Source organism: Bos mutus, chromosome 15, assembly GCF_027580195.1.
Source record: "Bos mutus isolate GX-2022 chromosome 15, NWIPB_WYAK_1.1, whole genome shotgun sequence".
Lineage (NCBI taxonomy): Eukaryota > Metazoa > Chordata > Mammalia > Artiodactyla > Bovidae > Bos > Bos mutus.
This window is the reverse complement of record NC_091631.1, coordinates 27,289,704-27,306,371: the sequence shown is the minus strand read 5'-3', so window position 1 is coordinate 27,306,371 and position 16,668 is coordinate 27,289,704. Positions and strand designations below refer to the sequence as shown.

Genomic DNA, 16,668 nt, shown 5'->3' with positions numbered 1-16,668 from the left:
GATATCTGGCAGATAAGGTATCGCCTGAGGAGGCAAATGTCCTTCTGTTCCTCCTTCCTTTAGCTGACTCCAGGGCAGGTGGGTTCAAAGGTTTCTCCTAGGAAACAGATTCCTGCCAGGGTGAGGGCAGGGAGGCATTAGGCTGGGCCGGGGTGGGTGGGGCACCCTCCTCCCAGACTAATGCTTACTCAACCTCCGGCAGCAACAAAACCAGTAGGTGCCTCAGACCACAGCAGAGCTCAGAGAAACCTGTGGAATCAACTGAGGAGACAGCATGGTGAAGTTCGCACCCTTGTCCGTGCCGTGGGAGCGCAGATTGCAGACCTTTGTGGTTCTGCAGTGGATTTTCTCCTTTGCGGTCCTGGGTAAGATGGGCTGTGCTGGGGGAACAAGAGACCATGGGATTCTTCATCTCATCTGCTGGCACCGTACTAGTTACGAACGGTTCCCCCCAGGGCTAGTGTTCAGCCTGTGGACAGACCCTACTAGACTGGGGTTAAAATATGGACATACTCTGTACAGGCTCTGAAATGGTCAATAGCCATTTCACACACTCACACAAACATGCATGCACACACACACACACGCGGGTACCATGTATATACTCCATGTTCTCCCTTAGAACCTCCCCCAAATTTTGCAGCTAAAGCATTTATCCCCAGGAAAGCAAGAAACCCAGTTCCTTACCGCTGGCATCCTTGATGACTGACTTGTATCTCTGCTCTAAAGGTTGTTGGGACATTTTAAATGTCCCTGCTACTGCTACTGCTAAGTCGCTTCAGTCGTGTCTGACTCTGTGCGACCCATAGACGGCAGCCCACCAGGCTCCCCTGTCCCTGGGATTCTCCAGGCACCTAGTTACCCCCATTACACAGATGAACAGGGAAGCTGAGTGCCTTAGATGTGCAAGGCTGTAGGTCTGGGCTCCTGTGCTGCCAAAGGATGAAAGGGAAGGAGGCAGAGGGTTGAGAGAGGACTGAGATGTGGGAGGGGGTGTGGAGCAGGGAAAGGAGGGGTACCCCAGGGCAGGGGACAAGTCCCTTGGCTCCTGGACGAAGGGTCCTGGGGGCCCAGAAGCAGGTAGGCTGATGCCTGAGGATCACAGGGTGGGGGTGGGGGGGGGGGTGAGGGACATCTTGCTCACCTGGCCTTGGTGGAGCTTTGCCAACACCAGTGTGTCTGTCTGCCCTCATCGACCCCCAGCTCAGCCCAGGACCTGGGAACATCAGGAAGAGCACAGGGAGGTCCAGCAGCCCTTGGCCTGGAGCTAGAGCGAGGACAGTTGAGAAGAGAGATCTGGGCCAGCTGGTGCCGGGAGCAGGAGCTTGTACCTTGTCCCTTATCCTGGGGAAAAAGGGGAGCCCCAGGAATGTTTAGGAACGGGAAGAGCACGGTTCAGCCTGTGCAGTACAGGTCCCAGTGCTTGAAGCCTATGGATCTGCTGTGTCTGGAGTACGGGGGATGGACTGATGGCAGGGAGTATATATAGGGGGAAGCTGAGTGCCTGATGCCAAGCTATATCAGGGGTCCCCAGTTTATGTGGCAAGGGTCAAATCCAGCCCACTGTTTTTTTGCACTTGTACAGCCCAAGAATAATTTTTACATTTTAAATTCTTACATAATTTAAATGATTACGGGCCTATGTAATATCCTTCAAGTTGCCCCATAGAGTCACAAAAATACAAAATATTTTCAATCTGGCTCTTAAAATAAAGATTACTTACCTAGATCTAGGGAGGCTTCCAGTGGGTGTGGAGAGAAGGGACCCCTTCCAAAGACACTCAAAAGATGGGTCCACAGGCAGGATTTATAGGCTGGCAGGAAAAATAAGGGCTTCCAGTGGGCCAGTAAATGCTGGCCTACAGTGAACAGCTGGTTCACACTGGACACAGAGCAGGCATTTGGGGCAGGGGCAAAGAAGTAGCCAGAAAGTTTAACAAGGACGTGTCACCAAGGACTCAGGGCCCAGAAACAAATACTTTCCAGTTGGTTACTTGTTTCCTGTTTCTTTTCCTCTCCTCTGTAGCTCACACACTCACACAGGAAGGTAAGCTCCCTTCAAACAGTTGGTCTTGTTCTCAGCTGAATCTCCAGCTCCCAGAAGAGTTGGTGTCCATGAACATTTGTTGATGAATGTCTTGTCCCATCTGACTAATTTGCTACGTGAGCTCAGCCAATTTGCATACCCTCTCTGGGCCTCTGTAAAGTGGGGTTTTACATTTTTCTTGGTGTTATGAGGGTAGGGTAGAGGTTTCCCTTCCTTAGGGACAGAAAAGATCCCCAAGTTTGGTTTTGCCAGCTGACAGGAGTTAAGGGTGATGAAGATGGTGGGGAGTTCCTTCTAAGTGCAAGGGCCTCTTGAGTGGGTTTTTCCTAATCTTAATATGCTACGTTAGTTGCAAAAACCAGCCCTTGCTGTTGTAACACATCCAAACAGAATGTGTATCCCACAAGTGAAAGACTTCCCCAAATCCTACCCTCTAGGGAGCCACTATATATATATATATATATATTTTTTTTTTTTGGCCCCTAGCAGCAAGGCTTATATGAAAGCAGCAGTAAAAGCACAGAGTCCTAACCACTGGACTGCCAGGGAATTCCCTCCAGGGAGCCACAGTTAACAACTCAGTTTTATTCTCTATAAGCAGTTTTCTTACGTTTTATTTTATTTTTTTTAATATGGACCATTTGAAGTCTTTATTGAATTTGTTACAATATTGCTTCTGTTTTAAGTTTTTTGGATTTTTAGCCCGAGGCATGTGGAATCTTAGCTCCCTGACCAGAGATTGAACTCACACTCCCCCTGCATTGGAAGGTGTGGTGGTAAAATATATATAAGGTATACTTTGCATCTGAACCACTTTTAAGTGTACAGTTCATTCTCATTGACCATCATGATTATCCATTTTCAGAACTCTTTTCATTTTCCCCAAACTGAACCTCTGTGCTCATTAAACAAAAACTCCCATATCTCCCTCCCCTAGCCCCTGCCAATCAGCATTCTCTTTTCTATCTCTATTAATTCGATTGGTCTACGAACCTCACAAAAGAGGAATCAGAAAGGATTTGTGTGGATATGTGTGACTGGCTCTATCTCACTTCGCACAACATCCTCAAGATTCATCCTTGTTGGTGTTCCAGAAATCCCTTCCTTTTGATGACTGAATAATATTCCATTGTGTTATTTGCAACATTTTCCATCCTTTCATCCATCCGTGGACTGATGGCCATTTAGGTTGCTTCTACACTCATTGTGGGTTGATCACTTTTTTGTTTGCCTTAAATATTTTTTTAATAAAAATCTTGAATGGGAAAGTTGTAGAAGAGTAGGAATAAAATGCCACCATTTTCATGAAAAAGAACATGTCCACGCTGGTAGATGCTCATGTATGGAGGATGGAAGGATACTTGCAGATCTGGAGGGAAGAGGCAGATGCCTGGAGACAAGAATGGCTTGGTGGTTGACTTAGATTTTTAAGTTGTTTTTTTTTAAGTGCAAATATTTAATGTGAAAGAAAATTATAAAGAACGTCAGTTAGGACACTCTACCTTGGGGCAAAATCAAAGGTCTACGTGGGTTGCTCCTACTTTCAGAAAACACCTCTAGGGAGCAACCCATGTAGACTGGAAGTCCCTAGAGGTGGTTTTCTGAAAGTGGGAGCAACCCATGTAGACCTTTGATTTTGCCCCAAGGTAGAGAGTCCTGGTAAATCCCATGGACGGAGGAGCCTGGTGGACCACAGTCCATGGGGTCTCGAAGAGTCAGGTACGACTGAGTGACTTTACTTTCACTTTTCATTTTCATGCACTGGAGAAGGAAATGGCAACCCACTCCAGTGTTCTTGCCTGGAGAATCCCAGGGACGGAGGATCCTGGTAGGTTGCCATCTATGGGGTTGCACAGAGTCGGACACGACTGAAGCAACTTAGCAGCAGCAGCAGCAGCAGGGGAGGGAGATATGGGAGTTTTTGTTTAATGAGTATAGGGGTTCAGTTTGGGGAAAATGAAAAGAGTTCTGAAAATGGATAATCATGATGGTCAGTGTGAATGAACTGTACACTTAAAAGTGGTTCAGATGCAAAGTATAAGTTATATATATTTTACCATCATAGAAATTTAAAAACAAAACAAAGCACCCTAAACACAATACTGTGGAAAGTCAGCTCCGTGAAGGCAGGAATTTGTCTGTTGTTCAGACTGAACCACCAATGCACATTATAGGTGTTCAATGTTCTGTGAGCACCAACCTATTTTCTCTGGTTTATGAATTTTACTACTATTCAGATTGGGTCAAAAGTCCCCTCTTCCTGGAAGCCGGCCAGGAATGACAGACCCAGTCTACTCTACTTTCACATTCAGTACAACTGGAGGCTGACATTTTAACAGTGTGAGTGCATGGTATTGAGTGGAAGGAATGGGATGGGGCAGGAGAAATATTCTCTGAGAATGATGCTCCATTGGCATCCGGTTAGAGTCAGCCCCTCAGACCTCCCGACCCTGAGATGAAGCCAGGGTTAGCCTGCAGCAAGGGACTGGGAATTGTTGGTAAGAAGGTATTTCCTCACTTGACCAGGTTATAGCCATGCTGCATCCCTGACCCATGGGCCAGCCACGGGTTGGCCCCTTCCTTCCTCTCTCCTTCAGCAGCAAAGCACACGGTGCTCAGAGGAAACAGCATGAACAAAAGCTAAGAGACTGAAGGAACTCCATCTCTCATGTAGATACACTGAACAATTTCATGTGGCCAGAGTATAGGGTCCATATGGGTGAATGAGGCTGGAGCAAGATGGGGATCAGCCAGCTATGCAGAATCTGAATGCCAGGCTGAGCTACATGGGCTGTTTTTAAAGTTATGAGAAAGTCATGGAAGGACTTTAATTAGAAGGGGGATCTGGCTGGATTTATAAATAGACAGATGGGCAGAGAGTGTGCAGAGAGAGGGCTGGGCAGAAAGCATGTCTCCTTTTTCTTTGGGGTCCTGAAGGGTGTACACTAGAAAGTATTAATCTAGTCACTTCTCTCCCAGGCATTTATTGAGCACCCAGTGAATACAGACTACTTAACTGGACAGAGATGGGGTGGAGGGGCAAAACTGGAACGAGTAAGCAGCCTGGTACAGTGGGGAAAACTTAGTGTGGAGTTGGGTCTGCTAACTGCTGCTAAGTCACTTCAGTCATGTCAACTGTGTGTGACCCCACAGACGGCAGCCCACCAGGCTCCCCTGTCCCTGGGATTCTCCAGGCAAGAACACTGGAGTGGGTTGCTATTTCCTTCTCCAATGCATGCAAGTGAAAAGTGAAAATTGAAGATGCTCAGTTGTATCCGACCCTCAGTGACCCCATGGACTGCAGCCTTCCAGGCTCCTCCATCCATAAGATTTTACCTGGCTTCAAATCCAGGCTCCCAGTGTGACACTGGACAGGCTGCATTCTTTCCTCCTTGAAGTCTAGAGAGTCTCATGCCTTTCTCCTCGGTGAGGGCTGGACAGGACAGTGCTGTTAGTTGTAGGAGGAGAGCTTGTTCCTTCATTCCTCTGACCACTCATCTTCATGCTTCCCTTCCCAGCCCAGATCTGCATTGCTGTCTTCATAGGCCTCCTGTTCACAAGATTCTGGATCTTCAGTGTCCTATATGCAGTCTGGTGGTACCTGGATCTATCCAAGCCGTGGCAGGGGGGCAGGCGCATTGAGGCCTTCAGGCGCTGCGTCATATGGAGGTACATGAAGGACTATTTCCCCATCTCGGTGAGTAATGGGGTGGCTGGGATGTGGTCAGGACTGCAGTGCCAGACATGTCCATGGCAAGTGTGGTCCTCTGTGCAGTGGACAAAATACTGGGCTGGGAGGCAGGAGCTGGGCTTCCACCACTCTGTGGCCCGGGAAGGAGTCAGCTTCTGTCTGGCCAGGATGTAGGGCCACTGTGAAGATGGATGAATGAACAGAATTTGAAGGAGCTCTGTGAGCCATATATTGTGGCACACGTTAGGTATCTTACAGATGTTAAGCCCTCAGCAGCCATGCTTAGGGGTGCAGGTAATAAGGTTCTAAGAGATCATCTAGCCCCACACTTCATAAGATGAGGAGACTCACCCCTAGAAAGGGACAGGATGTGATCAAGATCACATACAAAGTTCTTCTACTGGTTTAAAGTTTGTCCATTGTCAGTTTAGAGGGACCGGGGAGAGGACAAGGAACTTGTTCTAGGTTCTCTAACCTGCCTCTCACTCTGGTACATTATGCATACTTGGACAAGGACTTGTTGCATTCTGAATGTATCCTGGATACATTTACAAATGTATCCAGTGATCACACCAATCCCTGACACCTGAGTTCTTCTGAATCTCTGACTTTCTGGTCAGGGCACTTGATGGCCATTTGGACACTTGACCCTGGACCCAAAGTTCAGGCCTGAGTGGAACAGGATCCTTGATTTGAGTGAACTGACCTTTGACTCCTTTCCTGAATCCCAGACAGACTAAAGTCTTAGATGTAAGCAACTGGGCGAGGATGATTTATTGACCAGATAGAATGGGGAAGGCTATAGGGACACAGAGAGGTGCCAGTAGGGACAGGTGGGCCTCCTCTGGAAACAGGAGAGTGAGTGGACAGTGCTGAGCTGACCTGAAGGGACCAGGTTGGGGGGTGGTCTTCCCAGACCCCATATCTGCTTCCTCGGCAAGGTGCCCTCCCGGGACCTTGTCAGCAGAAGCTAGTAGGGTTTGCTGGGGCCTTAGAGGAACCATGGGGCTGCCGCAGGCAGAGTCCCTCATCCTCACCCCAGAACCTCTCAACTTTGAGATTATGAATTCCCATCTCTCTCTGTCTTCTTCCCAGACCAGGGATTACTCTTCTGTGCCAGAAAAGCCAGAGTTTCCGTGGGGAAGTGTTGTGACTTCAGCCACCAAGCCAAGGAAAAGCCATAAGCAGTTTCTGGCCTCAAGTAGAGCTTTCTGGCTCTTTTTGTGGATCCTGTCCCTGTGGTCTCACTCCACACTGTGAGCTGAATCCCAAGTCCAGCAGGGAAGGAAAGGTGGCCTGCGAAGGGCACAGCGCAAGTGCAGGCCCAGAAGCTGACCAAGGCATGGTTTCTGAGCATTAGTGTGGCTAAAGCAGAAGGTACACTGGGGATGAAGTTGGAGAGGTTTTTAGGGATAAGATAAGGGAGACCAGTGGGCTTCCCAGGTGGCGCTAGTGGTAAAGAACCCGACTGCCAATGCAGGAAATGCAAAAGACATGGGTTCAGTCCTTGAGTTGGAAAGATGCCTGTAGGAGAGCATGGCAGCTCACTTCAGTATTTTTGCCTGAAGAATCCCATGTACAGAGGAGCTTGGTGGGCTCCAGTCCACGGGGTCGCAAACAGTCAGACACGACGGAAGCGACTTAGCACGCACATGTAAGGGAGCCCAGTGCAGGCTATTCCACAGAAATGAAGTCTTCAACTGAAAGCTCTCCAGTGGGCTGTCTTCCTGCCATCCTGGGGCCTCCAAAGGGCCTCCTTTGCACCTGGAGTTTCTGCCAGTTGCAGAAAATGATTCTGTGCCTGTCTTATCCACTATTCTCCTGCTTCTGCCCCACAGAGGATTTCTAAACCCTGACACTACTGACAGTGGTGGGACACTGGACACTTGCAGAAATTCTACCTGCACAGTGGGCAGACTCTTGCCTACAACAGGCCTTTGGCATTACTGCCTACAGAAGGCGGGCAATGCCACCTAGTGGCCAGCAGAGGGCGGGATGATGAGCACTTTGACTTGCTTGTCCGGGCCTGGAGCCTGCAGGGGTGAGGCTATGGCCCCAGATTCTGGACCCCTGCACTTCTCAGGAGACCCTCCAATTCTTCCACACAATTCTACAGCACAGGGCTGGAAGGGATCTTACGATGGCTAGGAAGTAGGGGGTCCCAGGCAAGGAGTCCACCCTCGACTGGAGCTCCCACCCATTCATAAGCCTCTGTACTCTGTGTCAAATGAGCCTCTGTTTCTGAGCTGCCGTCACCTCTTACTGATTTTATGAGCTAGGGTCTATTGGGGGAATTTCAAGCAAAGTTGGGAAACTATTATATTTCTGAGCCTTGGATCTTTCTAAGTGCAACATTTGGGCTTCCTGAAGAGCTAGTGGTGGAGAATCAGGCATATTCCCCCAGGAGGACCTGTCTCCATCTGCTGTTCCCCCTGTCCCAGCTGGTGACATTCTGCATACATGGTCTTGCCCTTTGCTTTTCCACCTGATGAGTGATCGTGGCCATCTTCCCCTATCAGGACAGGAAGAGTTGCATTGCATGTCCCTATGGCTATACAGTGGCCCACAAGAAAGTATTTCATAATTTGTCTAAATAGGCTCTGTTGATGGACATTTGACTGGATGCCAAGTTTTGGTATTACCAAAGGGAAAAAAACAAACAAACTTCAGTTAATAATCTTGTTCAGATGCTGTTTTGCACAAGTGTGAGAAGTTCTGTAGCTGAATTCCTTGGCAGTGGAATTGCTGGCTTAAAAGGTCAGTTACATTTTTCCATTTTAATAGTGATAGATATTGCTTCATTGCCTTTAAGGGGGTTGTAACAAAATGATTTTCCCACTAGCTGAGAAAGAGAATTCATAAAGTACTTCAGTATGGGGAGTCAGGTATGTTTTTAAAGAAACATACTGAGATGGGTTCCTAAGGAACACCTTTCCAGGTGAGAATAACCAGAAATATCTCTGCTTGTCCTTAATTTCACATTCAATAAATTCCCACTGCATGAGTGAAAGAAATTTGCCTTTATCTGTGAAGCAATGGTAACTCCACCTAAGGTCCCCTCAGACTTTCTGCAAACGGTCAAGGGGAGCCAGAGGGCAGAGTGGGGGAGGGAGTTTGCAGAGATCAAGTCCAGGTCAAGGACAGGACAAACTGGGACTGCTCAGTTGCGGTAGGGCAGACAGGCTCAGACTCCAATGCTGTCCCTTGGGTCCACCTCCAATGCTATCTCTTGGGTCCCTGCTCTGAGATGGGCGGCCAGGCCTCTGGGGCCTGAAGGTAACAAGAATCCTCAGGGCCAATGCTTAAAATTTCAGCTTGTTACCTAGATGATCTTTCACGGTGCCAAAGCTGAACCTGAGTGGAATGGACTGCCCGCGCCTCGAAGCGCAAATTACAAGGTCTGGGTAGTCTTGCCAGGGGCTTAGGGCTTGGGTCAGGGGCCTCAGGGCCTCTGACTCTAAAGGCTGTGCCTCCCAGAGCCCAGGGCTCTGTAAAGGGTGGGCCCTGCATTTCCTGGCAGAGTGGGGAAGGGGTTGGTCACACACAGAATCACTGGCAGTTATCTTTGCACATTGAAGCCTGTCCAGTAACTGGTGGGAGCAGCAGTTTGTTTTTAAAATTATTTTGTTTTTGGCTGTGCTGAGTCTTTGTTGCTCTGTGTGGGCTTTCTCTAGTTGCGGATAGTGGGGATTACTGTTCATTGCGGTGTGTGAGTTTCTCATTGCAGTGGCTTTCTCATTGGGTTTCTCTCTTGTTGTGCAGCATGGGCTCTAGGCACGTGGGCTTCTGTGGGTGTGACTTGTGAGCTCAGTAGTTGTGGCACACAGGCTTAGTTGCATCACAGCATGTGGAATCTTCCCGGACCAGGAATCGAACGCATGTCCCCTGCATTGGCAAGCAGGTTCTTAACCACTGGACCTCCAGGGACGTCCAGGAGCAGCATCTGTTAACTCAGTTCTGCCCCCTCTGTCCTCATCCCACTTTGCCTGGAAGCTGCTGGTGATGCACAGCTCTCCTCTTCCACTCCTTCTACAATGTCTGGTGGTTTCTGGTGCACCCTCTGTGCCGCAGGACCAACCAGACCTGGGGAGAGCTGCCAATAGCCAGGGGAAGAGGTGGACAGATGGTAATGAAGGTCTGACATAGGGGGAACAGAGAGCCATCAGGGAGACACTTGAATTGTACGGAGGGGTAAACAGGACTAAGGCCAACCTCCAGGTCTGCAAACTCTTTCAACCACCCTGATATAGCTAGCGAATTCTCACTCCCAGGTCCTAAGTGCTGAGTTTTCTCATAGGGAATATTGTTAGAACAGGGCTGTTTGAGTGGCAGCCTTGTGTGTGGCCCTTGATGGTATATGAACTATGACAATTATGATTATCCTGTCCTGTAGTCTTGGTAATTCCAGGGAACTCACAGACCTGAGATTCTCACCTGCAGCTGGTCAAGACTGGAGGCTCGACCTACCCAAGATCACCCTCAGAATGGGGGAGGGTATGAGGTACAGTTCTGATTCAGCAGGGTGCTGTCCCTGCAGCTGGTCAAGACTGCCCACCCTCATGGGATCAGGTTCTGTTGGAGCTTTTACCAACCTGTGCACAGAGAGCACCGGGTTTTCCTCACTGTTCCCTGGCATCCGCCCACATCTGATGATGCTGAACTTGTGGTTCTGGACTCCTTTCTTCAGGGATTACATCATGTCAGGGGGTGAGTTTTCCCAACCCTGGGTAACCCAGTTGGGTGAGGGCTGCAGGCATGGAGGAGGGATTTTACAGAGGGCTGTCAACAGTTCTGTACTTCTTCCAAGTGAATGTGTAGTGGAGAAGGAAGCTAGATTCAAGGAAACACTTCCCACAGCTCTGTGCTCGGTGATCCACTCAGTTGGGAAGACCTGAAGGGCTCAGTCCTAGTCCTCAGGGAATTCACAGTTGGGAATTGGAGTGGAGCCCAGCCCACATCTCTGCACATGGTCCCTGCCCCTTCACCCCATACCTAACCACCTTTCTCTCTCCCCAGGGCTGGTCCCAGCAGACAAGGAGAGTGCTGCTCACATTCTGAGCAGGGAAGGAGGTGGCAACCTGCTGGCCATCATTGTTGGGGGCGTCCAGGAGGCACTGGATGCCAGGCCTGGAGGCTACAAGCTGGTGCTGCGGAACCGCAAGGGCTTCATCAGGCTTGCCCTGATGCATGGGTATTGGGAAGAGGGCTCTGGGTTCAACTGGAGATTGGCAAGGATTGTGTTTTGTTGGGAAGACAGCACAGATGAATACAGATCCCATTTTGGCAGGGAGAGTCTCAATCCATTGACAGTGAAGATTCTGTGTTGGTGATCAATGTTTTGTCTCATTCACAAATACCCAGAGAAGATTCTAGAAGGAATTTGGTGATTAAAGGGAATAAGTGTCAAAGGTCATATTGCTGAAAGTTTGCATTACATCTGAGACCTAGGGAATTTGGGACAATAAAGTTTGGGACATAGCTTAGAGCTGTTCTCCTATCTTTAAGCATCTATGAAGAATACAAAACTAGCTGGGGCAGAAGAGATTTTTCCAGAAAGTTTGCAGATATTTTCTATGTAGGAGGACTCTTTGCAGCATTCTGGACTCCCTGTCATGTTACAACAGCCTGACAGTGGCCCTGAGACAGGCCAGGTCGCAAGGCTGTGGCAGGTCTGGGACACACCCGAGGCCTCCTACTTTTGTCCCAGGGCTCTGTCCTCTCCTCCAGTTCCTGCTCACTGGGTCCCTTCAGGAGGCTAGGTGACCAGCTTGTGCCTTCTTGCCCCTCCACACATCCTCTCTCCTGTCTCCCTCTAGGGCAGATCTGGTGCCGATCTTCTCCTTTGGGGAGAATGACATCTATTTGACCAGGTTGAGAACTCTCCTGGCACCTGGTTGCGCTGGTTCCAGGACTGACTTCACAAGAGCACTAAGAGGCTCCATCCTGCTCTTCTATGGCTGTGGAGTCTTCCATGGCAGCTTTGGTCTTATGCCCTACCACCGCCCATCACCACTGTGGGTGAGCCTAGACCCGGGCTGGGAGGGGAAGGGCTATTGAGCAAAAGGCCTGGGCTTATGCTGCAAGGGGACATGGACATAGAGCAGTACACCCTTGACTTTGTGGAGCACAAGTTCTAGAGTGTGAAACAGACACACAGGCAAGTAACCCTGATGAAGGCAGTCCAGAATGAGAAGAGTAACAGGGCAAAAGACCAGTAGCCACTACTGATCACTGAGTCCCTGCAGTGTGTCAGGCACTGCACTGGCTCCTCACATGCAGCAGCTTAGTTTTCCCAACAACTTTTGAGGAGGGACACTCATCCCCATTTTATTGATTGCAAACACAGACCCAGAGAAGATAAATCACTTCCAAAAGATCACCCTGGCCTTTGTAACAAAAGTAGAGGTTTGATCAGGGTGTTTGACTTCTTATTGCACCAGAGAAGGAGAGTTTAATTCTGACCACAGGGTCTTATAAGGCTTATTGGAGAAGGTGAATACAACTATTTGGAAGGGGCATTCAAGTCTGTTACTCAATTATGTGTAGTTGAATAGCAATCTAGCAAACTTTCTTTGCTATGGGTGAAGAAAGAGCCTGAGAGTTGAATTTTTCTCAGCATTCAGAAAATGAAGAATGGGCATGGACTTAACACCATCTTTTCAGCTATTTGATCATCTCATTTGCTTTGCAGCCTTGAAATTCCAACTAGGTTTCCAATGGCAAAACAGAGACATTTCTTCAACCACTTACCCAGCCATTTTTCCTGTGTACAGACTTGGATGGCACCCCCCTCTACCAGGCTGACTTTCTTTTGAACTGTTGTGTGTGGTACTATTTGAGAGTCTTGACTGAAGGAGATCCAACCAGTCCATTTATCAGTGTTGGATTGCTTCCAGACCATTCCCAAGAGAATAAGACATGACAGCAGTTGACTCATTGACTTTCTGGACTTTGAGCCTGATGCTGGGAGGGAGCCAGGAGGAGAGGGGATGACAGAGGATGAGATGGCTGGATGGATCTCCCATGTCCTCTCTGGAACAGGGCACTGCAGGCCAGCATGGAGGGAGGGGGGAAGAAGGACGATGTGGGCCACCTCCTCCCAGCCATACAGGCACTTCCGACATGGCATCTGAGACTCCCAGACCCACCTGTTCCTGAGGCTAAGAGCACATCCCCAGAGCTACATACAACCTGGCACTGATTTTTCCTGGCTATGTGACCTTGAACAAGTTATTTAACCTCCCTGAGCCTCATTTCCTCAGCAGTCAAACAAGAATAATAGCAGGTTCTATCCCCATAGGATTGTTAGGATGACATAAGAGATAATGACATAAAAATGCCAGCTGGCTGTATTGTTGATATATCAGAATCTTGAAGTTGACCTAACATTTCAGAATCTATGACCCAAAATAGAATTGAAAGGGAGGGGAAAGAGTGCTTATCTGCTCAGATGACCACTGTAGTGGGAACCCACCAAGGTCCCTGTGCCTTCAGTGGTTCCTGCTCTGAGCCACCACTCACCATCTGTGTCTTGCAGTGGGGAAGCCCATCAAGGTGCAGAAGACACCTCATCCCTCTCAGGAGGAGGTGGACAGGCTGCACCATGCTACATGAAGGAGCTGGAAAACCTCTTCGAAGCCCACAAGCTCAAGTACAACGTCCCCAGAGACCAACACTTGGAGATCTGCTGAGCGCCTCCCCAGAGGAGGGGCTCCCTCAAAGGGCAGGGCTGGCATTAGGGAGGATGGAGGGAGGTGCTGTGATCCCAGAAGGCTTCCTGGAGGTGTCTGTTGAACACATCTCCAGAGCCTTCACTGACTTGCATCTCCACCCCATGCCAGGCCCTGGGTCACAGCTGGCTCCTGGCAGAGAAGACCAGACTCTGGCATCAGTGATTTGCTCTCCTGCTGTGACTCCTCTGTAATGGAACCCTCTCCTTGATCTGCCCACCTAAGAAATGGAAGAGATGCTGGGAGAGAATGATGTCTGTGTCTCTGTCCTCTGTGATCCTGTCACTCAATGGGCAGGACAACAGCTGCTCCAGTTAGCAGGTTTCTCTTCCTCTGCCTTGAGTGACAGCACAGAGGCAGCCACAAGCTGCAGCCCTTTCTCCTACAAGCTCCATCATCCTGCATCCTGCCTGTCCCATCTCCTCCCTTCCTGAGCTGGAAAGGAGGACGCAGCCACAACCCCTGACTCATCCTGGTTTGAGTTTCTGAGTCATCTGAGCTGGCTGGCAGCCAGAGGCCCACAGGTGGGGAAGGAGACTTCAGCTCTGTCACTGGCTGAATGACCATGAGCAGACCTCTTCACCTTCCTCTGAGTCTCTGTTTCTCTGAGGGACTAAGGTGACCTCTGACCTCAGCTCTGATGCCACTTGAGCTGAGAGCTCCGTGAGTTAGCCCCTACATCCTCCTTTGTAAATTCAGCCTTGACCTTGACACAGAAGGGAGCTCCATAAATGTCAATTCATCAATGAAAGAATTCTGTTTCAGCCTTCTCTTCCTCCACCTTTCTCCCCAACTGGGAGCCTCCCATATAATCCCAGCCTGGCCCTGCAGCCCTGCTGCTCTGTGGCCCCTTCCCGGATGGTGGATCCAGGGCCAGAGAATAGCATGTTACTCCTTCCTCCCTGACCAGTCAGCTCCAACTACCACCTCTGCCCTGTTCTGTGGGAGACAAGGGGGAGGCTATGTGCAGACACAGGGCAGACCAGGGAGAGAAGGAACATGAGGAGTGAATGGTCAGTGTCTGCAAGCAGGGTAGATGGGGACATGCCTCTGGTGAGAAGAATTCTGGGTCACTGGGTCTGTGACACATGTCATGAATGAGGGACAGGATGGCAGCACAGGGGCTATACTGTAAACCCTCACAGCTATGTGGGAAAATAGCTTTTCTTCCAACAGAAGCTAATCAACCAATAATTATAAATGTGGTCCATTTCAAGATGTAAATTTGAGTCTAAATCTGGCTCAACCCTTTTCAGTGACTCTGTGCAAGTCACATCCCCTCCAAACCTCAGTTTTGTTATCAGAGAAACAAGCATCACAAAGTGGACCTCGAATCTTAGGAGTGGAATAGAGTTAATGAAATAATTAACCATTCTACATCTTGTGAGGAAGGCTGGGAAAGTGAAAGGCACTCAGTCATGTCCAAATCACTGGGACCCCATGGACTGTAGCCTGTCAGGTTCCTCTGTCCATGGACTTCTCCAGGCCAGAATACTGGAGTGGGTAGCTGTTCCTTCTCCAGGGGATTGTACCAACCCAGGGAATGAACCCAGGTCTCCTCCATTGCTGGTGGATTCTTTACCATCTGAGCCACTAGGGAATGTTGGGGAGCAGGTGTAATTAGAAATCAGGTTGTATATGCTCCCAGCATCTCATGATGGCCTGTTCTGACCTGATCAGGTGGGTGCGATAGGTTCCCAAGAGAAGTGGGAATCAAGAGCAATAGGGTTGGGAGCGGGAATGATGGTTTCCACTGGGGAAGACCAAGGAGGTGGCAGGTGGGCACGACCATGAAGGCAAGGCAAGATTCGCCAAGGAGATAAATTTCTGCCCACTGCAATTTTCCATTCTTGGTAATAAACTACTGCAGACCTTAGTGTCTGAACGCAGGAAGGAGTTATTAGGCCTTCACTGTTGTGGGTGGCTGGGTGGTTCTATGAGTTCCTGCACGCTCACCTTGTGTGTCCTGGGACCTGCTGATCTCTTTCTCAGGATGCTCTGTCTCCTCAATTTGGTCAATGAATGTCACCTCCTTTATCACATCAGCTCTGTCCCCCTCTCAATCCCAATCCCTTGCCCTCCCAACTCACTCTCCTGATCACAGTCAGTTACTTCTGTTGTGGGCTTGCTTGGGGTGAAAGGCCATGAACACTAATAGATGAATGGACAATTATGTACCCTGGGCACTGGGAGCAACTGAGGCTTCCCACTCAGTTCATTCATGAGAAGGCAGGCAACCTGTTCTAGTGTGAGGGGACCAGAGCCTTGATTTGGGCTGGACAACACACTCCCAAGCTCACCCACAAAAACTTCTGGCAGAAGGCTTCAGAGCCCTGCTTGTGGGCTTGTCCATTACCTGGCCATTGCCACTCACCAGACTTCTCCAGAGCAAGCCTGTCATGAAAGAAAGAGAGAGACAGAGGTGAGACAGAAGAGAGGTGGAGAGCACCACCATTTATCTTCTACTACCTAACTTCTGAGTCACTCACCATCAATTCTGCCTTATTCTATCAGTTGGATTCAAATTTAAGTCCAATGCACACTCAGTAGGAGGATGTGACACCTGGAGGTGATGTCACTGGAGGCATCTTGCTGGCATTATCACAGTGATAACCCATGAGCCCTCAGAGACTAGATTAGGCAACCCCAATGCTGTGGGTGCTGCAGGAGGCAGTCTACCTGGAGGACACAGGCTGAGATGCCCACACAGCAGGGCCCCAGGTGGGGCAAAGGTGTGAGCACAGGTCAGAGGTGGGAATCATGGCTGTGAGCCCAGGCTGATCCCAGGCCTGGATGGGACACAGTACAAGGTGACAATCAGACTTAGGGCAGGTGGATGGGGGCTGGGGGATGGGGAGAGACTGGCAGGGCCAGAGGGAAAGATCCCCTCATTCACCACAACCTTGAGCCACACAAGGAGGAAGCAGACAGGCATGGTCTTAGAGGAGTGCTGTCTAGTGGTGAGCCCACATAGTTATACCCACCCTGGAGTTCATGTGAACAAGGATGTGCTTTAATGTGTTAAGCACTGACACTAGGGTGTTCGTTCTGCAGTCAGCATCCCCATGAATACAGAGAGCCAGGAGCTGCACAGCAAGGGTCCAACACTACACAGCACCTGCTCCCTGACATCCCTCTGTGTCCCCACACTGCCCAAAGGGACTTGCCCTTGTGGAAGATCTCCCACCAACACACAGGCT

The 16,668-nt window shown here is 49.5% G+C and overlaps 1 protein-coding gene across 1 annotated transcript; it reads left to right on the top strand.

Moving 5' to 3' along the window:
• The first annotated feature begins 274 nt into the window (after window positions 1–274).
• LOC102264976 (2-acylglycerol O-acyltransferase 2) lies at window positions 275–13,429 on the top strand. Its single transcript, XM_070383162.1, is given in 11 exon segments — window positions 275–365; window positions 5,566–5,744; window positions 10,276–10,308; window positions 10,310–10,445; window positions 10,755–10,929; window positions 11,555–11,594; window positions 11,597–11,662; window positions 11,664–11,742; window positions 11,745–11,756; window positions 13,276–13,341; window positions 13,344–13,429. Coding segments are annotated over 11 exon segments (963 nt in total).
• Window positions 13,430–16,668: the final 3,239 nt, after the last annotated feature.